This window comes from Nerophis ophidion, linkage group LG03, assembly GCF_033978795.1.
Source record: "Nerophis ophidion isolate RoL-2023_Sa linkage group LG03, RoL_Noph_v1.0, whole genome shotgun sequence".
Classification (NCBI taxonomy): domain Eukaryota; kingdom Metazoa; phylum Chordata; class Actinopteri; order Syngnathiformes; family Syngnathidae; genus Nerophis; species Nerophis ophidion.
This window is the reverse complement of record NC_084613.1, coordinates 11,008,801-11,033,800: the sequence shown is the minus strand read 5'-3', so window position 1 is coordinate 11,033,800 and position 25,000 is coordinate 11,008,801. Positions and strand designations below refer to the sequence as shown.

The following is a 25,000-nucleotide window of genomic DNA, read 5'->3' as shown; positions in this document are numbered from 1 at the left end:
AAGTTTAAAAAATGGCCAATTCTTTTTGAATGGGAAAAATGTCCTGGAAAACCTGGAATTCTGGGAAATATGGGAATTTGTTTTAAGTTGGAAGAAGAGAAGTTTGAATTTTCAAAAGAGTGGTATGTGTTGAAGGTGGAATGGTTTGAATCGGTTGACAAAAGTGAAAAGGTGGTTGTTTGAAAAATGGCCAATTCATTTTGAACGGGAAAAATGTCCCGGAAAACCAGGAATTCTGGGAAATATGGGAATTTTTTTTTTTTTTATTTGGAAGGGCAAACGTTTGAATTTCCAGAAGGGTGGTATGTGTTGAAGGTGGAATGGGTTGATTCGGTTGAAAAATTTGGAAATGGTGGAAGTTTGAAAAATGGCCAATTCTTTTTAAACGGGAAAAATGTCCCGAAAAACCTGAAATTCTTGGAAATATGGAATTTTTTTTTAACTTGGAAGAAGAGAAGTTTTAATTTCCAGAAGGGTGGTATGTGCTGAAGGTGGAATGGTTTCAATCGGTTAAAAAATGTGGAAATGGTGGAAGTTTGAAAAATGGCTAATTATTTTTTAACTGGAGGAATATCCCGGAAAACCTGGAATTCTGGGACATATGGGATTTTGTTTTTAACTTGGAAGAGGAGAAGTTTGAATTTCCAGAAGGCTGGTATGTGTTGAAGGCGGAATGGTTTGAATCGGTTGAAAAATGTAGAAATGGTAGAGGTTTGAAAAATGGCCATTTCATTTTGAACTGGAAGAATGTCCCGGAAAACCTGGAATTCTGGGAAATATAGGAATTTTTTTTAACTTGGAAGAGGAGAATTTTGAATGTCCAGAAGGGTGGTATGTGCTGAAGGTGGAATGGTTTGAATCGGTTGAAAAATGTGGAAATGGTGGAAGTTTGAAAAATGGCCAATTCTTTTTGAACAGGAAAAATGTCCCGGAAAACCTAGAATTCTGTGAAATATGGGAATTTTTTTTAACTTGGAAGAGCAAAAGTTTGAATTTCCAGAAGAGTGGTATGTGTTGAAGGTGGAATGGTTTGAATCGGTTGACAAATGTGGAAAAAGTGGAAGTTTGAAAAATAGTCAATTCATTTTGAACTGGAAAATTGTCCCGGAAAACCTGGAATTCTGGGAAATCTGGGAAATTTACTAGACTGGCTTGCCTATAGTCCGGACCTGTCTCCCGTTGAAAATGTGTGGCGCATTAAAAAGCCTTAAATAGCAGAAGGGAGACTGTTGAACAACTTAAGGTGAACATCAAGCAAGAATGGGAAAGAATTTCACTTTTAAAAAATGTGTCTTCTCAGTTCCCAAACGTTTACTGGAAAGGCCATGTAACACAGTGGTAAAAATACCCTGTGACGATTTTTTTTTTGCAATGTGTTCCTGCCATTAAATTCGAAGTTAATGATTATTTGCAAAAAAAATAAATAAAAAATGAAATCTCTCACTTGTAAGATGAAGCTCGGTCCCAACGAAGCCGGCTGCGTTTCCGGGTGTTGTTGATAAATAGCTGTGGCTTTGCATAGTAGAGTTTTAACTTGAACTTACAGATGTAGCGACAAACCGTGGTTTCTGACAGTGGTTTCCTGAAGTGTTCCTGAGCCCATGTGGTGATATCCTTTACACACGGATGTCGCTTTTTTGATGCATGACCTGTGCGTGTGCTACGCAGGGCGGGTCAGGATGAGCCTCCAGTGGACGGCCGTGGCCTTCTTTCTCTATGCAGAGATCGCAGTCGACCTCATCTTGTGCGTGCCTTTCATATCGGCACCGAGGTGGGGGTGCAAAACCACGGAGTTCAATGTGCGCCTCCGGATTCAGGAATTAAAATTAAAAAGACGTCTGACCACGCCACGCTCTTTTCTTCCCTCGCAGATGGCGCCTGGTTTTCCGCTGGGGAATATGGAAGCTGTTGTCCCCTTACTGGAGCAAGTGCTTCTTCACCATGATTATGGTCCTCCTCGTTCTTTTCCTCGGTAAGTGCCGGGTCATGTTATGATTTGTTTTGTACGGTCGCGGTCAAAAGTTGACATCCACTTGTAAAGAACATAACGTCACGGCTGTCTTGAGTTGCCAATCATTTCTACAACTCTTATTTTTTGGTGATTGCAGTACTTACTTGTTGGTCACCCAAAAAAACATTCATGAAGTTTGGTTCTTTTATGAATTTATTATGGGTCTACTGAAAATGTGAGCAAATCTGCTGGGTCAAAAGTATACATACAGCATTGTTAATATTTGCTTACATGTCCTTTGGCAAGTTTCATTGGAATAAAACGCTTTTGGTAGCCATCCACAAGCTTCTGGTTGAATTTTATACCATTCCATTGACGTCTATTAAACAGACAAGAAGCAAGGAATTAAACAGAGACAGAATTCAATTTAGCTCATTAAGGAGAAACGTCTGGGCTGTACCCTCTGTACAGTCTTCCGCCACGCTCTGACCAAAGGTCGCATGCCTGCTCTTTCATTTGGAGTCATTGTTCTGTTGGTACACCCAACTGCGCCCAAGACTTCATGGATGTCAACTCGGTCGGTTAGGCCACATCCTCAATGCTGTCTAGTGGGCAGCCTAGGACGGAGTCAGCTCCCTCCATCAGTGGATTAAGTCTGTTCCTGTGCTCAGATGCAGCCCGTGAGGTGCACAAGTACTCCAGTCCCGAGTCCATGCATGAGGCCCAGGTCAACGCCAATCTCTTGGACCACCTTCACCTGAAGCTGTTCCGAGCTCAGAGGAACCTCTACATCTCCGGCTTCTCGCTCTTCCTGTGGCTGTCAGTCTTTTCTCCTCCCTGGCTGTTCAAAGGTCCTCTATAGTGTGCCAACCAGCTATTGTTGTCCCTGCACCAATGCCAGGAATACCCTTGCCCCGTGGCAAAATAAAGCAGTCACACCAGAGAAGTAAATAAAATAAACACACACACACAAAAACAATAAGATAAATAAACAGTAGGTATAAAAGACACGTTCAACCAGTGATGGGTGAGCTACTTGGAACGTGTAGTACGCTAAGCTTCAAGTTACTCTCCAGGAAATGTAGCTAAGCTGCAAGTTACTCTCTATTAAATGTAGCTAGGCAACAAGTTACTCTTTATTAAATGTATCAAAGCTACAAGTTACTCTATTAAATGTAGCTCAGCTACAAGTTACTCTCCTTTAAATGTAGCAGAGCTACAAGTTACTCTATTAAATGTCGCTAAGCTACAAGTTACTCTCTATTAAATGTAGCTAAGCTACAAGTTACTCTCGGTTAAATGTAGCTAATCTACAAGTTACTCTCTATTAAATGTATCTAAGCTACAAGTTACTCTTTATTAAATGTATCTAAGCTACAAGTTACTCTATTAAAGGTAGCTAAGCTACGAGGAATGCTCTATCAAATGTAGCTGAGCTACAACTTACTCTTTATCAAATGTAGCTAAGCTTCAAGTTACTCTCCATTAAATGCAGCTAAGTTATAAGTTTCCCTCTATTAAATGTAGCTAAGCAACAAGTTACTCTATTAAATGTAGCTAGGCAACAAGTAACTCTCCGTTAAATGTACTTAATCTACAAGTTACTCTCTATCAAATGTAGCTAAGCTACAAGTTACTCTTTATCAAATGTATCTAAGCTACAAGTTACTCTATTAAAGGTAGCTAAGCTACAAGGAATGCTCTATCAAATGTAGCTGAGCTAAAACTTACTCTTTATTAAATGTAGCTAAGCTACAAGTTACTCTCTATTAAATGTAACTAAACTACAAGTTACTCTCTATTAAATGTAGCTGAGCTACAAGTTACTCTCCGTTAAATGTAGCTAAGCTGCAAGTTACTCTCTATTAAATGTAGCTAAGCTGCAAGTTACTCTCTATTAAATGTAGCTAAACTACAAGTTACTCTCTATTAAATGTAGCTAAGCTACAATTTACTCTCCATTAAATGTAGTTAAGCTACAAGTTACTCTCCTTTAAATGTAGCTAAGCTACACGTTACTCTCCATTAAATGTAGTTAAGCTACAAGTTACTCTCTATTGAATGTAGCTAAGCTACAACTTACTCTCCTTTAAAATCTAGCTAAGCTACAAATTGGTCTCTATTAAATGTAGCTAACCTACAAGTAACTCTCCAATAAATGTAGCTAAGCTACAAATTACTCTCCATTAAATGTAGCTAAGCTACAACTTACTCTCTATTAAATGTAGCTAAGCTACAAATTACTCTCCATTAAATGTAATTAAGATACAAATTAATCTCCATTAAATGTAGCTAAGCTACAACTTACTCTCCTTTAAAATCTAGCTAAGCTACAAGTTGGTCTCTATTAAATGTAGCTAAACTACAAGTTACTCTGCAATAAATGTAGCTAAGATACAAGTTACTCTCTATAGTATTGACCAATGTAAGTCAGACTAGATGTGACTAATCTAGGTCTAAGACTAAATCTGACAAATCTAATTGTAAGACTAGATGTGACAAATTAAAGTCAAATACTAGCTGTGACCAATCTGAGTGTAAGATTACATTTGACCAATCTAAGTCTGGGACTAGATCTGACCAATCTAATTCAGACTACATGTGACCAATCTAAGTTTAAGACTAGATGTGACCAATCCAGGTCCAAGACTAAATGTGACCAATCTAGGTTTAGGACCAGCTGTGACCAATCTAGGTCTAAGACTAGATCTGAAAAATCTAATTCTAAGACTAGATCCGACCAATCTAAGTGTAAGACTAGATGTGACCAATCTAAGTCACACTAGATGTGACCAATCTAAATTTAAAACTAGATGTGACCAATCTAGGTCCAAGACTAGATGTGACCAATCTAAGTTTAAAAGTATATGTGACCAATCTAGGTCCAAGACTTGATGTGACCACTCTAGGTTTAAGACTAGAGCCGACCAATCTAAGTGTAAGACTAGATGTGACCAATCAAAGTCAGACTAGATGTGACCAATCCAGGTCCAAGACTAAATGTGACCAATCTAGGTTTAAGACTAGCTGTGACCAATCTAGGTCTAAGACTTGATCTGACAAATCTAATCCTAAGACTAGATCCGACCAATCTCAGTGTAAGACTAGATGTGACCAATCAAAGTCAGACTAAATGTGACCAATCCAGGTCCAAGACTAAATGTGACCAATCTAGGTTTAAGACTAGCTGTGACCAATCTAGGTCTAAGACTTGATCTGACAAATCTAATCCTAAGACTAGATCCAACCAATCTAAGTGTAAGACTAGATGTGACCAATCTAAGTCTGACTAGATGTGACCGATCTAAGTTTAAAACTAGATGTGACCAATTTAGGTCCAAGACTAGATGTAACCAATCTAGGTCAGACTAGATGTGACCAATCTAAGTTTAAATCTAGACGTGACCAATATAGGTCCAAGACTAGACGTGACCAACCTAAGTTTAAAACTGGATGTGACCAATCTAGGTCCAAGACTAGATGTAACCAATCTAGGTATAAGAATAGATCTGACCAATCTAAGTCTAAGACTAGATCTGACCAATCTAATTGTAAGACTAGATGTGACCAATTAAAGTCAAATACTAGCTGTGACCAATCTAAGTGTAAGACTACATGTGACCAATCTAAGTCTGAGACTAGATCTGACCAATCTAATTCAGACTACATGTGACCAATCTAAGTTTAAGACTAGATGTGACCAATCTAGGTCCAAGTCTAGATGTAACCAATCTAGGTTTGAGATTAGATCCGACCAATCTAAGTGTAAGACTAGATGTGACCAATCAAAGTCAGACTAGATGTGACCAATCTAGGTCCAAGACTAGATGTGACCAATCTAAGTTTAAAAGTATATGTGACCAATCTAGGTCCAAGACTTGATGTGACCAATCTAGGTTTAAGACTAGAGCCGACCAATCTAAGTGTAAGACTAGATGTGACCAATCTAGGTTTAAGACTAGAGCCGACCAATCTAAGTGTAAGACTAGATGTGACCAATCAAAGTCAGACTAGATGTGACCAATCCAGGTCCAAGACTAAATGTGACCAATCTAGGTTTAAGACTAGCTGTGACCAATCTAGGTCTAAGACTTGATCTGACAAATCTAATCCTAAAACTAGATCCGACCAATCTCAGTGTAAGACTAGATGTGACCAATCAAAGTCAGACTAAATGTGACCAATCCAGGTCCAAGACTAAATGTGACCAATCTAGGTTTAAGACTAGCTGTGACCAATCTAGGTCTAAGACTTGATCTGACAAATCTAATCCTAAAACTAGATCCAACCAATCTAAGTGTAAGACTAGATGTGACCAATCTAAGTCTGACTAGATGTGACCGATCTAAGTTTAAAACTAGATGTGACCAATTTAGGTCCAAGACTAGATGTAACCAATCTAGGTCAGACTAGATGTGACCAATCTAAGTTTAAATCTAGACGTGACCAATCTAAGTTTAAATCTAGACGTGACCAATATAGGTCCAAGACTAGACGTGACCAACCTAAGTTTAAAACTGGATGTGACCAATCTAGGTCCAAGACTAGATGTAACCAATCTAGGTATAAGAATAGATCTGACCAATCTAAGTCTAAGACTAGATCTGACCAATCTAATTGTAAGACTAGATGTGACCAATTAAAGTCAAATACTAGCTGTGACCAATCTAAGTGTAAGACTACATGTGACCAATCTAAGTCTGAGACTAGATCTGACCAATCTAATTCAGACTACATGTGACCAATCTAAGTTTAAGACTAGATGTGACCAATCTAGGTCCAAGTCTAGATGTAACCAATCTAGGTTTGAGATTAGATCCGACCAATCTAAGTGTAAGACTAGATGTGACCAATCAAAGTCAGACTAGATGTGACCATTCTAAGTTTAAGACTAGCTGTGACCAATCTAGGTCCAAGACTAAATGTGACCAATCTATGTTTAAGACTAAGTCTGACCAATCTAAGTCTAAGACTAGATCTGACCAATCTAAGTGTAAAACCATGCTGTGACCAATCTAATTCTAAGACTAGATCCGACCAATCTCAGTATAAGACTAGATGTGACCAATGTAAGTTTAAGACTACCTGTGACCAATCTAGGTCTAAGACTAGGTCTGACCAATCTCAGTGTAAGACTAGATGTGACCAATTAAAGTCAAATACTAGCTGTGACCAATCTAAGTCTGAGACTAGATCCGACCAATCTAAGTCTGAGACTAGATCTGACCAATCTAATTCAGACTACATCTGACCAATCTAAGTTTAAGACTAGATGTGACCAATCTAGGTCCAAGACTAGATGTAACCAATCTAGGTTTAAGAATAAATCTGACCAATCTAAGTCTAAGACTAGATCTGACCAATCTAATTGTAAGACTAGATGTGACCAATTAAAGTCAAATACTAGCTGTGACCAATCTAAGTGTAAGACTACATGTGACCAATCTAAGACTGAGACTAGATCTGACCAATCTAATTCAGACTACATGTGACCAATCTAAGTTTAAGACTAGATGTGACCAATCTAGGTCCAAGTCTAGATGTAACCAATCTAGGTTTGAGATTAGATCCGACCAATCTAAGTGTAAGACTAGATGTGACCAATCAAAGTCAGACTAGATGTGACCAATCTAAGTTTAAGACTAGCTGTGACCAATCTAGGTCCAAGACTAAGTCTGACCAATCTAAGTCTAAGACTAGATCTGACCAATCTAAGTGTAAAACCATGCTGTGACCAATCTAATTCTAAGACTAGATCCGACCAATCTCAGTATAAGACTAGATGTGACCAATGTAAGTTTAAGACTACCTGTGACCAATCTAGGTCTAAGACTAGGTCTGACCAATCTCAGTGTAAGACTAGATGTGACCAATTAAAGTCAAATACTAGCTGTGACCAATCTAAGTCTGAGACTAGATCCGACCAATCTAAGTCTGAGACTAGATCTGACCAATCTAATTCAGACTACATCTGACCAATCTAAGTTTAAGACTAGATGTGACCAATCTAGGTCCAAGACTAGATGTAACTAATCTAGGTTTAAGAATAAATCTGACCAATCTAAGTCTAAGACTAGATCTGACCAATCTAATTGTAAGACTAGATGTGACCAATTAAAGTCAAATACTAGCTGTGACCAATCTAAGTGTAAGACTACATGTGACCAATCTAAGTCTTAGACTAGATCTGACCAATCTAATTCAGACTACATGTGACCAATCTAAGTTTAAGACTAGATGTGACCAATCTAGGTCCAAGTCTAGATGTAACCAATCTAGGTTTGAGATTAGATCCGACCAATCTAAGTGTAAGACTAGATGTGACCAATCAAAGTCAGACTAGATGTGACCAATCTAAGTTTAAGACTAGCTGTGACCAATCTAGGTCCAAGACTAAATGTGACCAATCTATGTTTAAGACTAGGTCTGACCAATCTAAGTCTAAGACTAGATCTGACCAATCTTAGTGTAAGACCATGCTGTGACCAATCTAATTCTAAGACTAGATCCGACCAATCTCAGTGTAAGACTAGATGTGACCAATCTAAGTTTAAGACTAGCTGTGACCAATCTAGGTCCAAGACTAAATGTGACCAATCTATGTTTAAGACTAGATCTGACCAATCTAAGTCTAAGACTAGATCTGACCAATCTAATTCTAAGACTAGCTCCGACCAATCTAAGTGTAAGACGAGATGTGACCAATGTAAGTTTAAGACTAGCTGTGACCAATCTATGTTTAAGACTAGATCCGACCAATCTAAGTGTAAGAATAGATGTGACCAATCTAAGTCTGACTAGATGTGACCGATCTAAGTTTAAAACTAGATGTGACCAATCTAGGTCTAAGACTAGACCTGACAAATCTAATTCGAAGACTAGATCCGACCAATCTAAGTGTAAGACTAAATCTGACCAATCTAAGTGTAAGACTAGATCTGACCAATCTAAGTGTAAGACTAGATCTGACCAACCCAAGTCTAAGACTCGATGTGACCAACCTAGGTTTAAGACTACATCTGGCCAATCTAAGTGCAAGACTAAATCTGATCAATCTAAGTCAAAGACGAGATGTGACCAATCTAGGTCTAAGACTAGATCTGATCAATCTAAGTCATACTAGATGTGACCAATCTCATTTTAAGACTATATGTGACCAATCCAGGTCCAAGACTATATGTGACCAATCTAGGTTTAAGACTAGATCTGATCAATCTAGGTCCAAGACTATATGTGTCCAATGTAGTGTTAAAACTAGATCTAACCAATCTAGGTTTCAAGACTATATGTGACCAATCTAGGGTTAAAACCAGATCTAACCAATCTAGGTTTAAGACTAGATCTGATCAATCTAGGTCCAAGACTATATGTGACCAATCTAGGGTTACAACTAGATCTAACCAATCTAGGTTTCAAGACTATTTGTGACCAATCTAGGGTTAAAACTAGATCTAACCAATCTAGGTTTCAAGACTATATGTGACCAATATAGGGTTAAAACTAGATCCAACCAATCAAAGTCCAAGACTATATGTGACCAATCTAGGTCCAAGACTATATGTGACCAATCTAAGGTTAAGACTAGATCCAACCAATCTAGGTCCAAGACTATATTTGACCAATCTAAGTTTAAGACTAGATCTGACCAATCTAAGTGTAAGACTAGATCTGATCAATCTAAGTCAAAGACGAGATGTGACCAATCTAAGTCTAAGACTATATCTGATGAATCTAAGTCATACTAGATGTGACCAATCTCATTTTAAGACTAGATGTGACCAATCTAGGTCCAAGACTATATGTGATCAATGTAGGTTTAAGCCTAGATCTGACCAATCTAGGTCCAAAACTATATGTGACCAATCTAAGTTTAAGACTAGATCTGACCAATGTAGGTCCAAGACTATATGTGACCAATGTAGGTTTAAGACTAGATCTGACCAATCTAGGTCCAAGACTATATGTGACCAATCTAAGGTTAAGACTAGATCTAACCAATCTAGGTCCAAGACTATATTTGACCAATCTAAGTTTAAGACTAGATCTGACCAATCTAAGTGTAAGACTAGATCTGATCAATCTAAGTCAAAGACGAGATGTGACCAATCTAAGTCTAAGACTATATCTGATGAATCTAAGTCATACTAGATGTGACCAATCTCATTTTAAGACTAGATGTGACCAATCTAGGTCCAAGACTATATGTGATCAATGTAGGTTTAAGACTAGATCTGACCAATCTAGGTCCAAGACTATATGTGACCAATCTAAGTTTAATACTAAATGTGACCAATCTAGGTTTAAGACTAGATGTGACAAATCTATGTCCAAGACTATATGTGACCTATCTATGGTTAAGACTAGATCTAACCAATCTAGGTCTAAGACTATATGTGACCAATCTAGGTTTACGACTAGATGTGACCAATCTAGGTCCAAGACTATATGTGACCTATCTATGGTTAAGACTAGATCTAACCAATCTAGGTCCAAGACTATATGTGACCAATCTAAGTTTAAGACTAGAGTGACCAATCTAGGTCCAAGACTATATGTGACCAATCTAGGTTTAAGACTAGATCTGACCAATCTAGGTCCAAGACTATATGTAACCAACCCAAGACCAATCTAGGTCCAAGACTATATTTGACCAATCTAGGTTTAAGACTAGATCCAACCAATCTAGGTGTAAGACTAGATCTGATCATCTAAGTCAAAGACTAGATCTGACCAACCCAAGTCTAAGACTCGATGTGACCAATCTAAGTCTAAGACTAGAACCGACCAATCTAAGTATAACACTAGAAATCTGAATTATTATGTTTTTTTTCTGAGTCTCAAAGAGCTTTTAAAAATCTTAAATATTCAAAACGACTGCCTTAATTCTAGTTTCCCTTAGCAAACTGGCAGCCGTGGCTGTAGGCGACCCCCTGATTTACATTACTATACTGTAATGAATAATGAACTCAACAGCAGTATTATTGTTGGCTACTGCAAGCAATGCAAGTCTGTGGCTGCTTTCTCATGCAATCCACATGATTCACAGTTTGAAAACTCAAGACAGTGGCTGGTTGGCACACGTCCATATATGGCCTTTCCTGCCGGAATAGACAAACACCGGCTATTTCATGTCACAGCGTCACGCGGCGAGTCGTCGCCCTGCTGAAGCAGACGGCCGTCGCCGTGGAGAACAACGCGGGTCTCCAGGCGCAGACCGAGAGCGCCGCCCGAGCGGCCGATCGCCATCAAGAAGACAACCGGGCGCTCAAACAAGTCCGGTGACATCACCAGGTGCACGCACGTCAATGTGGCGTCTGCTCCAGCCCGACTTTGTCCGCAGGCTCTCCTGGCTGAAGACCAGGCCGTCGCGGAAGAAAACCGTCAACTCAAGCTGGAGACTCAAAACCTGTCCACTCAGTTAAAGACGGCCAAGGAGGGTGAGTGAAGCCGATTTATTTTTTATTTTGTTTTCTTCCAAAAAGTGGGATGAAATAAGTCAGGTGCGTGTGCAGCTGTGCACAAGTCCCGCGCTGAAGTCCAGGCCATGGCCAGGCAGACCCGGGGGTTCGAAAAGGAGTACGAGCGACTGCTGAAGGAGCATCACGGGCTGCAGGTAATGACCACGTGCGGCGGGGACGGGGATGACATCATCGCATCGTCATGCGTTTTTGTTCTTTCTGTTCCACAGAATCTGAGTGACGCAGACAAGAAGGTTCAATAATAAAGAATGGAACATATTGATTGTGGCTGATTGTGACGTACAGTATGTTGACATCGATGGAGCTTATTTACTGTGTAGATCCTGTATTTCATTATGTGGCCTTAATAGGAGCTGGAAACTACTGCCCTAATTGCTACCTAAGAACTACTGCCTTAATTGCTTGCTGACAATTAGTTCCCTAATTGCTACCCAAGAACTAGTGCCCTAATTGCTCGCTGACAACTGCTGCCTCGATCACGAGGTGACAACTAGCGCCCTAATTGCTATCTGATAAGTAGTGTCCAAATTGCTAAATGACAACTAGTGCCCTGATTGCTATCTGATAAGTAGTGTCCTGATTGCTAGAAGACAACTAGTGTCCTAATTGCTAGCTGACAACTAGTTCCCTAACTGCTCGCTGACAACTCTTGCCCTAATTGCTCGCTGACAACTAGTGCTCTAATTGCCAGCTGGCAACTGCTGCCCTAATTCCTAGCTGACAACTAGCGCCCAAATTGCTAGCTAACAACTAACGCCCTAATTGCTATCTGATAAGTAGTGTCCTAATTAATAGTTGACAACCAGCGCCCTAATCGCTAGCTGAAATCTTGTGCCCTAATTGCTAGTTGACAACTAGTGCCCTACTTGCTAACTGACAACTGCTGCCTCGGTCGCGAGCTGACAACTAGCGCCCTAATTGCTATCTGATAAGTAGTGTCCAAATTGCTAGCTGACAACTAGTGCCCTGATTGCTATCTGATAAGTAGTGTCCTAATTTCTAGAAGACAACTAGTGTCCTAATTGCTAGCTGACAACTAGTTCCCTAACTGCTCGCTGACAACTCTTGCCTTAATTGCTCGCTGACAACTAGTGCCCTAATTGCTAGCTGGCAACTGCTGCCCTAATTCCTAGCTGACAACTAGCGCCCGAATTGCTAGCTGACAACTAACAGCCTAATTGCTATCGGATAAGTACTGTCCTAATTAATAGATGACAACTAGCGCCCTAAATGCTAGCTGAAAACTTGTGCCCTAATTGCTAGTTGACAACTAGAGCCCTACTTGCTAACTGACAACTGCTGCCTCGATCGCGAGCTGACAACTAGCGCCCTAATTTCTATCTGATAAGTAGTGTCCAAATTGCTAGCTGACAACTTGTGCCCTGATTGCTATCTGATAAGTAGTGTCCTAATTGCTAGAAGACAATTAGTGTCCTAATTGCTAGCTGACAACTAGTTCCCTAACTGCTAGCTGACAACTCTTGCCTTAATTGCTCTCTGACAGCTAGTGCCCTAATTGCTAGCTGGCAACTGCTGCCCTAATTCCTAGCTGACAACTAGCGCCCTAATTTCTATCTGATAAGTAGTGTCCAAATTGCTAAATGACAACTTGTGCCCTGATTGCTATCTGATAAGTAGTGTCCTAATTGCTAGAAGACAACTAGTTCCCTAACTGCTAGCTGACAACTCTTGCCTTAATTGCTCTCTGACAACTAGTGCCCTAATTGCTAGCTGGCAACTGCTGCCCTAATTCCTAGCTGACAACTAACGCCCTAATTGCTATCGGATAAGTACTGTCCTAATTAATAGCTGACAACTAGCGCCCTAATCGCTAGCTGAAAACTTGTGCCCTAATTACTAGTTGACAACTAGTGCCCTACTTGCTAACTGACAACTGCTGCCTCGGTCGCAAGCTGACAACTAGCGCCCTAATTGCTATCTGATAAGTAGTGTCCAAATTGCTAGCTGACAACTAGTGCCCTGATTGCTATCTGATAAGTAGTGTCCTAATTGCTAGAAGACAACTAGTGTCCTAATTGCTAGCTGACAACTAGTTCCCTAACTGCTCGCTGACAACTCTTGCCTTCATTGCTCGCTGACAACTAGTGCCCTAATTGCTAGCTGGCAACTGCTGCCCTAATTCCTAGCTGACAACTAGCGCCCAAATTGCTAGCTGACAACTAACGCCCTAAATGCTATCTGATAAGTAGTGTCCTAATTAATAGCTGACAACTAGCGCCCTAATCGCTAGCTGAAATCTTGTGCCCTAATTGCTAGTTGACAACTAGTGCCCTACTTGCTAACTGACAACTGCAGCCTCGGTCGCGAGCTGACAACTAGCGCCCTAATTGCTATCTGATAAGTAGTGTCCAAATTGCTAGCTGACAACTAGTGCCCTGATTGCTATCTGATAAGTAGTGTCCTAATTTCTAGAAGACAACTAGTGTCCTAACTGCTCGCTGACAACTCTTGCCTTAATTGCTCGCTGACAACTAGTGCCCTAATTGCTAGCTGGCAACTGCTGCCCTAATTCCTAGCTGACAACTAACGCCCTAATTGCTATCGGATAAGTACTGTCCTAATTAATAGCTGACAACTAGCGCCCTAATTGCTAGCTGAAAACCTGTGCCCTAATTACTAGTTGACAACTAGTGCCCTACTTGCTAACTGACAACTGCTACCTCGGTCGCGAGCTGACAACTAGCGCCCTAATTGCTATCTGATAAGTAGTGTCCAAATTGCTAACTGACAACTTGTGCCCTGATTGCTATCTGATAAGTAGTGTCCTAATTGCTGGAAGACAACTAGTGCCCTAATTGCTATCTGATAAGTAGTGTCCAAATTGCTAACTGACAACTTGTGCCCTGATTGCTATCTGATAAGTAGTGTCCTAATTGCTAGAAGACAACTAGTGTCCTAATTGCTAGCTGACAACTAGTTCCCTAACTGCTAGCTGACAACTCTTGCCTTAATTGCTCTCTGACAGCTAGTGCCCTAATTGCTAGCTGGCAACCACTGCCCTAATTCCTAGCTGACAACTAGCGCCCTAATTTCTATCTGATAAGTAGTGTCCAAATTGCTAAATGACAACAAGTGCCCTAATTTCTAGCTGACAACTAGTGCCCTAATTGCTCACTGACAACTAGTACCTTAATTGCTCACTGACAACTACTGCTCTAATTGCTTTCTGACAACTTGTGCCCTACTTGCTAGCTGACAACTTTTGCCTCAATCACAAGCTGACAACTAGCGCCCTATTTGCTATCTGATAAATAGTGTCCTGATTGCTAGCTGACAACTGGCGCCCTGATCGATAGCTGACAACCGGTGCCCTAATTGCTAGCTGACAACTAGTGCCCTACTTGCTAGCTGACAACTGCTGCCTCGGTCGCAAGCTGACAACTAGCGCCCTAATTGCTATCTGATAAGTAGTGTCCAAATTGCTAGCTGACAACTATTGCCCTGATTGCTATCTGATAAGTAGTGTCCTAATTGCTAGAAGACAACTAGTGTCCTAATTGCTAGCTGACAACTAGTTCCCTAACTGCTCGCTGACAACTCTTGCCTTCATTGCTCGCTGACAACTAGTGCCCTAATTGCTAGCTGGCAACTGCTGCCCTAATTCCTAGCTGACAACTAGCGCCCAAATTGCTAGCTGACAACTAACGCCCTAATTGCTATCTGATAAGTAGTGTCCTAATTAATAGCTGACAACTAGCGCCCTAATCGCTAGCTGAAATCTTGTGCCCTAATTGCTAGTTGACAACTAGAGCCCTACTTGCTAACTGACAACTGCAGCCTCGGCCGCGAGCTGACAACTAGCGCCCTAATTGCTATCTGATAAGTAGTGTCCAAATTGCTAGCTGACAACTAGTGCCCTGATTGCTATCTGATAAGTAGTGTCCTAATTTCTAGAAGACAACTAGTGTCCTAATTGCTAGCTGACAACTAGTTCCCTAACTGCTCGCTGACAACTCTTGCCTTAATTGCTCGCTGACAACTAGTGCCCTAATTGCTAGCTGGCAACTGCTGCCCTAATTCCTAGCTGACAACTAACGCCCTAATTGCTATCGGATAAGTACTGTCCTAATTAATAGCTGACAACTAGCGCCCTAATTGCTAGCTGAAAACCTGTGCCCTAATTACTAGTTGACAACTAGTGCCCTACTTGCTAACTGACAACTGCTACCTCGGTCGCGAGCTGACAACTAGCGCCCTAATTGCTATCTGATAAGTAGTGTCCAAATTGATAGCTGACAACTAGCACTGAAATTGCTATCTGACAAGTAGTGCCCTAACTGCTAGATGACAACATGTGCCCTAATTGCTAGCTGACAACTAGTGCCCTAACTGCTCGCTGACAACTCTTGCCTTCATTGCTCACTGACAACTAGTACCTTAATTGCTCACTGACAACTACTGCCCTAATTGCTTTCTGACAACTTGTGCCCTACTTGCTAGCTGACAACTTTTGCCTCAATCACGAGCTGACAACTAGCGCCCTATTTGCTATCTGATAAATAGTGTCCTGATTGCTAGCTGACAACTGGCGCCCTAATCGATAGCTGACAACCGGTGCCCTAATTGCTAGCTGACAACTAGTGCCCTACTTGCTAGCTGACAACTGCTGCCTCGGTCGCAAGCTGACAACTAGCGCCCTAATTGTTATCTGATAAGTAGTGTCCAAATTGCTAGCTGACAACTAGTGCCCTGATTGCTATCTGATAAGTAGTGTCCTAATTGCTAGAAGACAACTAGTGTCCTAGTTGCTAGCTGACAACTGGTGCCCTAATCGATAGCTGACAACTTGTGCCCTAATTGATAGCTGAAATCTAATGCCCTAATGGCTCGCTGACAACTTCTGCCTCGATCGCGAGCTGACAACTACCGCCCTAATTGCTATCTGATAAGTAGTGTCCTAATTGTTAGCTGACAACTAGTGACCTAATTGCAAGCTGACGGCTAGTGCCCTACTTGCTAGCTGACAACTGCTGCCTTGATCGCGAGCTGACAACTAGCGCTCTAATTGCTAGCTGACAACTAGTGCTCTAATTGCTAGCTGACAACTAGTGACCTAATTGCAAGCTGACAGCTAGTGCCCTACTTGCTAGCTGACAACTGCTGCCTTGATCGCGAGCTGACAACTAGCGCTCTAATTGCTAGCTGACAACTAGTGCCATAATTGCTAGCTGACAACTAGTGCCCTAATTGCTCGCTGACAACTAGTGCCCTAATTGCTAGCTGACAACTAGTGCCATAATTGCTCGCTGACAACTAGTGCCCTAATTGTTCGCTGACAACTACGGCCCTAATTGCTCGCTGACAACTAGTAGCCTAATTGTTCGCTGACAACTAGTGCCCTTTTTGCTCGCTGACAGCTAGGGCCCTAATTGCTAGCTGACAACTAGTGTTGTAATTGCTCGCTGACAACTAGTGCTCTAATTGCTAGCTGACAATTAGTGCTCTAATTGCTAGCTGACAATTAGTGCTCTAATTGCTAGCTGACAACTAGTGCTCTAATTGCTAGCTGACAACTAGTGACCTAATTGCAAGCTGACAACTAGTGACCTAATTGCAAGCTGACAGCTAGTGCCCTACTTGCTAGCTGACAACTGCTGCCTTGATCGCGAGCTGACAACTAGCGCTCTAATTGCTAGCTGACAACTAGTAGCCTAATTGTTCGCTGACAACTAGTGCCCTTTTTGCTCGCTGACAACTAGGGCCCTAATTGCTAGCTGACAACTAGTGTTCTAATTGCTAGCTGACAACTAGTACCCTTATTGCTCGATGACAACTAGTGCCCTAATTGCTAGCTGACAACTAGTGCTCTAATTGCTCGCTGACAACTAGTGCTCTATTTGCTAGCTGACAACTAGTGCTCTAATTGCTAGCTGACAACTAGTGACCTAATTGCAAGCTGACAGCTAGTGCCCTACTTGTTAGCTGACAACTGCTGCCTTGATCGCGAGCTGACAACTAGCGCTCTAATTGCTAGCTGACAACTAGTGCCATAATTGCTCGCTGACAACTAGTAGCCTAATTGCTCGCTGACAACTAGGGCCCTAATTGCTAGCTGACAACTAGTGTTCTAATTGCTCGCTGACAACTAGTGCTCTAATTGCTAGCTGACAGCTAGTGTTCTAATTGCTCGCTGAAAAATAGTGCCCTATTTGCTAGCTGACAACTGCTGCCTCAATAGCGAGCTGAAAACCAGCGCCCTAATTGCTATCTGATAAGTGGTGTCCTAATTGCTAGCTGACAACTGCTGCCTCAATAGCGAGCTGAAAACCAGCGCCCTAATTGCTATCTGATAAGTGGTGTCCTAATTGCTAGCTGACAACTGCTGCCTCAATAGCGAGCTGAAAACCAGCGCCCTAATTGCTATCTGATAAGTGGTGTCCTAATTGCTAGCTGACAACTGGTGCCCTAGTCGATAGCTGACAGCTAGTGCCCTAACTGCTAGCTGACAACTAGTGCCCTCATTGCTAGCTGACAACTGCTTCCTCGATAGCGAGCTGACAACTAGCGGGTTAATAGCTATCTGATAAGTAGTGTCCAAATTCCTAGCTAAGTAGTGTCCAAATTCCTAGCTGACAATTAGCACCCTGATTGCTATCCAACAAGTAGTGCCCTAATTGCTAGAAGACAACAAGTGCCCTAATTGGTAGCTGACAACTAGTGCCCTAACTGCTCTCTGACAACTCTTGCCCTAATTTCTTGCTGACAACTAGTGCCCTAATCGATAGCTGACAACTAGTGCCCTAATTGCTAGCTGACAACTAGTGTTCTAATTGCTAGCTGACAACTAGTGCCCTAATTGTTCGCTGACAACTAGCGCCCTAATTGCTATCTGATAAGTGGTGTCCTAATTGCTAGCTGACAACTGGCGCCCTAGTCGATAGCTGACAGCTAGTGCCCTAATTGCTAGCTGACGACTACTGCCTCAATCGCGAGCCGACAACTAGCACCCTAATTGCTATCTAATAAGTAGTGTCCTAATTGCTAGGTGACCTGGAATTCCTGGCTATAGCTCCCAGACTCTGGAACAACTTGTTGACACTGAGGAAACATTTGAAAACTTCTCTTTTTAGTAAAGCTTTTAGTTAATGCACCTTTTAATTATCATTTTTAAGCAGCTTGGTAGCCTTTTTATGATGTTGCCTCTGTTGTTTTAATTGAATTCTGGTTTTACTTTGTTTTGTACAGCAGTTTGTCATTTTATCTGTGAAAAAGCGCTTTGTAAATAAAATATACGTGAGCCTACAGCGCCCTCTAGCGTACAGAACGTGACGTACATTTGTGTTGCAAAACTCAAGCTTCAAAGACAGAAAAGCCATTTTTTTTTGCCTTTTGCCATCGGGTCATGACAGAAAAGGCATGAAAGACAAATTCTATTAAAAGTCTTAAAGAGGTTTGTACACGCAATTATTTTATTATCAAATTTGGTATATTTTGTAAACGACTGTTTGTCAACATTATTATGCTCCAGGCAACATTTGTTCTACAAAAATGTTGATTTATGAAAGTAAGTCCTACATTTTCTGATTGCCTTGATAGGTTACCATAGCCCTTAAATTGATATATTTGTTAAAAACATCCTAAAAAATTTAGGTAGCACTTTTTGTATTTTTTTGTATTTATTTATTTACTTTAATTAGGGACCGAATGTCCCTTTGGGACAGAGGACCCTATTGTATTTCTAAGGTTTTATTATTATTATTATACCGCCGCCTCTTTGAGCTGTATTTGACCCTCTTAACATGCTTCAAAACTCACCAAATTTGACACACACATCAGGACTGGCGAAAATTGGAATCTAATTTTTTTTTTAAATCTCAAAATTGCGCTCTAGCGCCCCCTATGAAAAAACACAGACAAAACTGCTTGTAACTTCCGTTAGGAATGTCGTAGAGACATGAAACAAAAACCTCCATGTAGATCTCACTTAGACCTAGATTTCATACACTGACATTCTTCAGCAAAAATCAACAGAAAGTGGGCAAAAAACCCTTCAAAACGAAAGTTTCCTAAAAAAAAATGTAATTTTTGCCTCTTTGAGCTGTAATTTGACCCCCTTAAAATGCTTCAAAACTCACCAAACTCATCATGACTGCATGGTGAAAATTGCGATCTAATAAAAAAACCAAACCAAAATTGCGCTCTAGCCCCCCCTAACAATAAAACATGGACAAAACTGCTCTTGGGAAGAAAACACAGACAAAACTGCTTGTAACTTCTGGTAGGAATGTCCTAGAGACATGAAACAAAAACCTCTATGTAGGTCTCACTTAGACCTAGATTTCATACACTGACATTCTTCAGCAAAAATCAACAGAAAGTTGGCAAAAACCCCTTCAAAACGAAAGTTTCCTAAAAAAAATTTAATTTTTGCCTCTTTGAGCTATAGTTTGACCCTCTTAAAATGCTTCGAAACTCACCAAACTCGACACATACATCATGGCTGGTGAAAATTGCGATCTAATAAAAAAACCAAACCAAAATTGCGCTCTAGCCCCCCCCCCCTAACAATAAAACATGGACAAAACTGCTCTTGGGAAGAAACCACAGACAAAACTGCTTGTAACTTCTGGTAAGAATGTCGTAGAGACATGAAACAAAAACCTCTATGTAGGTCTCACTTAGACCTACATTTCATTATCTGGCATCATTCAGCAAAAATCAACAGGAAGTTGGCAATTACCCCTTCAAAACAAATGTTTTGTAAAAAACCCGTCACCTTTTTTCAAACATTATCTCTTCTGAGCGCGTTTGTTGTGTCGGCTTCAAACTACCACAGGAAAGAGATTGAACCCTTCTGATTAAAAGCTGCGCAAAGAGTTTTTCCAACTGCTCCGGTTTTGATTTTACGAGCCTTCAAAGAACCGCTGCGCTGATGCTGCTGCCGTCATAAGATGGCCGCTTAAAAGCTGGAAGCACCAGAGTGACCACACAATGCAGAGAAGGTAGGTAATGTGCGGGCAAAGAAGGGGGCACCAGTTGGACTCCAGGATACAGAGAAGGCAGGTATTGTGCAGGTAAAGATATGTTGTCTGGGTGATGGCAGGAAGCACCAGCGTGTATGGGTGAAAGAAAGAAGCACCAGTGTGACCCCAGGATACAGGGAAGGTAGGTAATGTGCAGGTAAAGATATGTTGAATGGGTTAAGGCAGGAAACACCAGCAAAAGTTGGTGCCCTCCATCGCTACTTGCAGCTTTAATTATTATATATTATTATGATGTATCACGATTATTCACACATATGGTTTTCTACACCAAAATGCCTCTATTTGTTAAACATCCTCAACTTCTTCTTCTTCTCCAGAGTTTGACATGTTTCACATTTTTCACCCGATTCAAACCGTTCCAACTTCAAACTGTTCAGCCTATTTGGGGAAATTCCCAAAATTTTCCCAGAATTCTAGCTTTTCCAGGACATTTTTCGCGTTTAAAATGAATTGGCCATTTTTAAAACTTCCATAATTTCCACATTGTCCTACCGGTTAAAAAAAAACATTCCACCGTCAACACATTTCACTCATCCTGGACATTCAAACTATTATTTTTTTCAAGTTGAAAAAAATTCTAGGAATTCCCTGAATTTCCGTTTTTTTCAAACCCTTTTTTCACCCTTTTTTCTTCCATATTTTTCAACCCACTTAGTCCAAACATTCCTCTTACCTAAGACAAAGTTGTTTACTGAACTGGAAAAATTCCCAGTTTTCCCAGAATTCCAAGAATTCTTTAATACCGTTTCTCCATTAAAAAATGTTACTCCTTCAACATTTCTTGACCAATTTGAAAAATTCCAATACCAAAATTTCCGCTTTTCCTGAAATTTTTCTTTTTCTTTGGATTTTGCTGCGGTCGACCCGCCACATTTTTCACCCGATTCAAACCGTTCCAACTTCAAACTGCTCAGACTATTCGGGGAATCGTGGACTTTGCCTTGAAAAATTCAAAAAATTACAACATTTCCCAGAATTCCAGGTTTTCTGGGACATTTTTTCCATTCAAAAGGAATTGGCCATTTTTAAACATCTGCCATTTCCACATTTTCCTACCGATTAAAAAAAATATTCCACCGTCAACACATTTCACTCATCCTGGACATTCAAACTATTATTTTTTCAAGTTGAAAACATTTTCAGGAATTCCCTGATTTCCCGTTTTTTCAAACCCTTTTTTCTTCCATATTTTTCAACCCATTTAGTCCAAACATTCCTCTTACCTAAGACAAAGTTGTTCACTGAACTGGAAAAATTCCCTGTTTTCCCGAAATTCCAAGAATTTTTCAATACCATTTCTCCATTAAAAAAATGTTACTACTTCAACATTTCTTGACCGATTTGAAAAATTCCAACACCCAAATTTCCGCTTTTCCTGAAATTTTTCTTTTTCTTTGGATTTTGCTGCGGTCGACCCGCCACATTTTTCACCCGATTCAAACCGTTCCAACTTCAAACTGCTCAGACTATTCGGGGAATCGTGGACTTTGCCTTGAAAAATTCAAAAAATTACAACATTTCCCAGAATTCCAGGTTTTCTGGGACATTTTTCCCATTCAAAAGGAATTGGCCATTTTTCAAACATTTGCCATTTCTACATTTTCCTACCGATTAAAAAAATATTCCACCGTCAACACATTTCACTCATCCTGGCCATCAAACTATTATTTTTTCAAGTTGAAAAAAATTCCAGGAATTCCCGTTTTTTCAAAGCCTTTTTTCTTCCATATTTTTCAACCCACTCAGTCCAAACATTCCTCTTACCTAAGACAAAGTTGTTTACTGAACTGGAAAAATTCCCAGTTTTCCCGAAATTCCAAGAATTCTTTAATACCGTTTCTCCATTAAAAAATGTTACTACTTCAAGATTTCTTGACCGATTTGAAAAATTCCAATACCAAAATTTCCGCTTTTCCTGAAATGTTTCTTTTTCTTTGGATTTTGGTGCGGTCGACCCGCCACATTTTTCACCCGATTCAAACCGTTCCAACTTCAAACTGTTCAGCCTATTCGGAGAATCGTGGACTTTCCCTTAAAAAATTCTAAAAAATGACAACATTTTCCAGAATTTCAGGTTTTCTGGGACATTTTTCCCATTCAAAAGGAATTGGCCATTTTTCAAACATCTGCCATTTCCACATTTTCCTGCCGATTAAAAAAAACATTCCACCGTCAACACATTTCACTCATCCTGGACATTCAAACTATTATTTTTTCAAGTTGAAAAAAATTCCAGGAATTCCCTGAATTCCCGTTTTTTCAAACCCTTTTTTCACCCTTTTTTCTTCCATATTTTTCAACCCACTCTGTTTAATTAAGACAAAGTTGTTTACTGAACTGGAAAAATTCCCAGTTTTCCCGAAATTCCGAGAATTCTTTAATACCGTTTCTCCATTAAAAAATGTTACTACTTCAACATTTCTTGACCGATTTGAAAAATTCCAACACCAAAATTTCCACTTTTCCTGAAAATTTTCTTTTTCTTTGGATTTTGGTGCGGTCGACCCGCCACATTTTTCGCCCGATTCAAACCGTTCCAACTTCAAACTGTTCAGCCTATTCGGGGAATCAAGGACTTTCCCTTAAAAAATTCTAAAAATTACGACATTTCCCAGAATTCCAGGTTTTCCGGGACATTTTTCCCATTCAAAAGGAATTGGCCCTTTTTAAACATCTGCCATTTCCACATTTTCCTACCGATTAAAAAAAATATTCCACCGTCAACACATTTCACTCATCCTGGCCATCAAACTATTATTTTTTCAAGTTGAAAAAAATTCCAGGAATTCCCGTTTTTTCAAAGCCTTTTTTCTTCCATATTTTTCAACCCCTTAGTCCAAACATTCCTCTTAATTAAGACAAAGTTGTTTACTGAACTGGAAAAATTCCCAGTTTTCCCGGAATTCCAAGAATTCTTTAATACCGTTTCTCCATTAAAAAATGTTACTACTTCAACATTTCTTGACCAATTTGAAAAATTCCAACACCAAAATTTCCGCTTTTCCTGAAATTTTTCTTTTTCTTTGGATTTTGGTGCGGTCGACCCGCCACATTTTTCACCCGATTCAAACCGTTCCAACTTCAAACGGTTCAGCCTATTGGGGGAATCGTGGACTTTCCCTTGAAAAATTCCCAAAATTACAACATTTCCCAGAATTTCAGGTTTTCCGGGATTTTTTTCCCATTCAAAAGGAATTGGCCATTTTTCAAACATCTGCCATTTCCACATTTTCCTACCGATTAAAATAAATATTCCATCGTCAACACATTTCACTCATCCTGGACATTCAAACTATTATTTTTTCAAGTTGAAAAAATTTCCAGGAATTCCCGTTTTTTCAAACCCTTTTTTCTTCCATATTTTTCAACCCACTCAGTCCAAACATTCCTCTTACCTAAGACAAAGTTGTTTACTGAACTGGAAAAATTCCCAGTTTTCCCGAAATTCCAAGAATTCTTTAATACCGTTTCTCCATTAAAAAATGTCTCTACTTCAACATTTCTTGACCGATTTGAAAAATTCCAACACCAAAATTTCCACTTTTCCTGAAAATTTTCTTTTTCTTTGGATTTTGGTGCGGTCGACCCGCCACATTTTTCACCCGATTCAAACCGTTCCAACTTCAAACGGTTCAGCCTATTCGGGGAATCGTGGACTTTGCCTTGAAAAATTCTAAAAAATTACGACATTTCCCAGAATTCCAGGTTTTCCGGGACATTTTTCCCATTCAAAAGGAATTGGCCATTTTTTAAACATCTGCCATTTCCACATTTTCCTACCGATTAAAAAAATATTCCACCGTCAACACATTTCACTCATCCTGGACATTCAAACTATTATTTTTTCAAGTTGAAAACATTTCCAGGAATTCCCTGAATTCCCGTTTTTTTCAATCCCTTTTTTCACCCTTTTTTCTTCCATATTTTTCAACCCACTCAGTCCAAACATTCCTCTTACCCAAGACAAAGTTGTTTACTGAACTGGAAAAATTCCCAGTTTTCCCGAAATTCCAATAATTCTTTAATACCATTACTCCATTAAAAAATGTTACTACTTCAACATTTCTTGACCGATTTGAAAAATTCCAACACCCAAATTTCCGCTTTTCCTGAAAATTTTCTTTTTCTTTGGATTTTGGTGCGGTCGGGACATTTTTGCCATTCAAAAGGAATTGGCCATTTTTCAAACATCTGCCATTTCCACATTTTCCTACCGATTAAAAAAAATATTCCACCGTCAACACATTTCACTCATCCTGGACATTCAAACTATTATTTTTTCAAGTTGAAAACATTTCCAGGAATTCCCTGATTTCCCGTTTTTTCAAACCCTTTTTTCTTCCATATTTTTCAACCCACTCAGTCCAAACATTCCTCTTAATTAAGACAAAGTTGTTTACTGAACTGGAAAAATTCCCAGTTTTCCCGAAATTCCAAGAATTCTTTAATACCGTTTCTCCATTAAAAAATGTTACTACTTCAACATTTCTTGACCGATTTGAAAAATTCCAACACCAAAATTTCCGCTTTTCCTGAAATTTTTCTTTTTCTTTGGATTTTGGTGC

At 40.0% G+C, this 25,000-nt stretch overlaps 1 protein-coding gene across 2 annotated transcripts in view; it reads left to right on the top strand.

Annotated features, from left to right (window-relative positions):
- Nucleotides 1–11,688, top strand: part of LOC133549115 (B-cell receptor-associated protein 29-like) — a 12,739-nt gene extending 1,051 nt beyond the window's left edge. The window contains exons 2-8 of one of the 2 annotated variants that reach the window (XM_061894254.1): nucleotides 1,669–1,799; nucleotides 1,872–1,972; nucleotides 2,623–2,770; nucleotides 11,089–11,224; nucleotides 11,292–11,388; nucleotides 11,464–11,564; nucleotides 11,640–11,688. In XM_061894254.1, the coding sequence (XP_061750238.1) occupies nucleotides 1,717–1,799; nucleotides 1,872–1,972; nucleotides 2,623–2,770; nucleotides 11,089–11,224; nucleotides 11,292–11,388; nucleotides 11,464–11,564; nucleotides 11,640–11,672 (699 nt within the window). In that variant the 5' untranslated portion in view covers nucleotides 1,669–1,716 and the 3' untranslated portion in view covers nucleotides 11,673–11,688. The remainder of the gene's footprint in view (nucleotides 1–1,668; nucleotides 1,800–1,871; nucleotides 1,973–2,622; nucleotides 2,771–11,088; nucleotides 11,225–11,291; nucleotides 11,389–11,463; nucleotides 11,565–11,639) is intronic. The other variant, XM_061894253.1, reaches the window with a different exon arrangement.
- The last annotated feature ends 13,312 nt before the right edge of the window (nucleotides 11,689–25,000 follow it).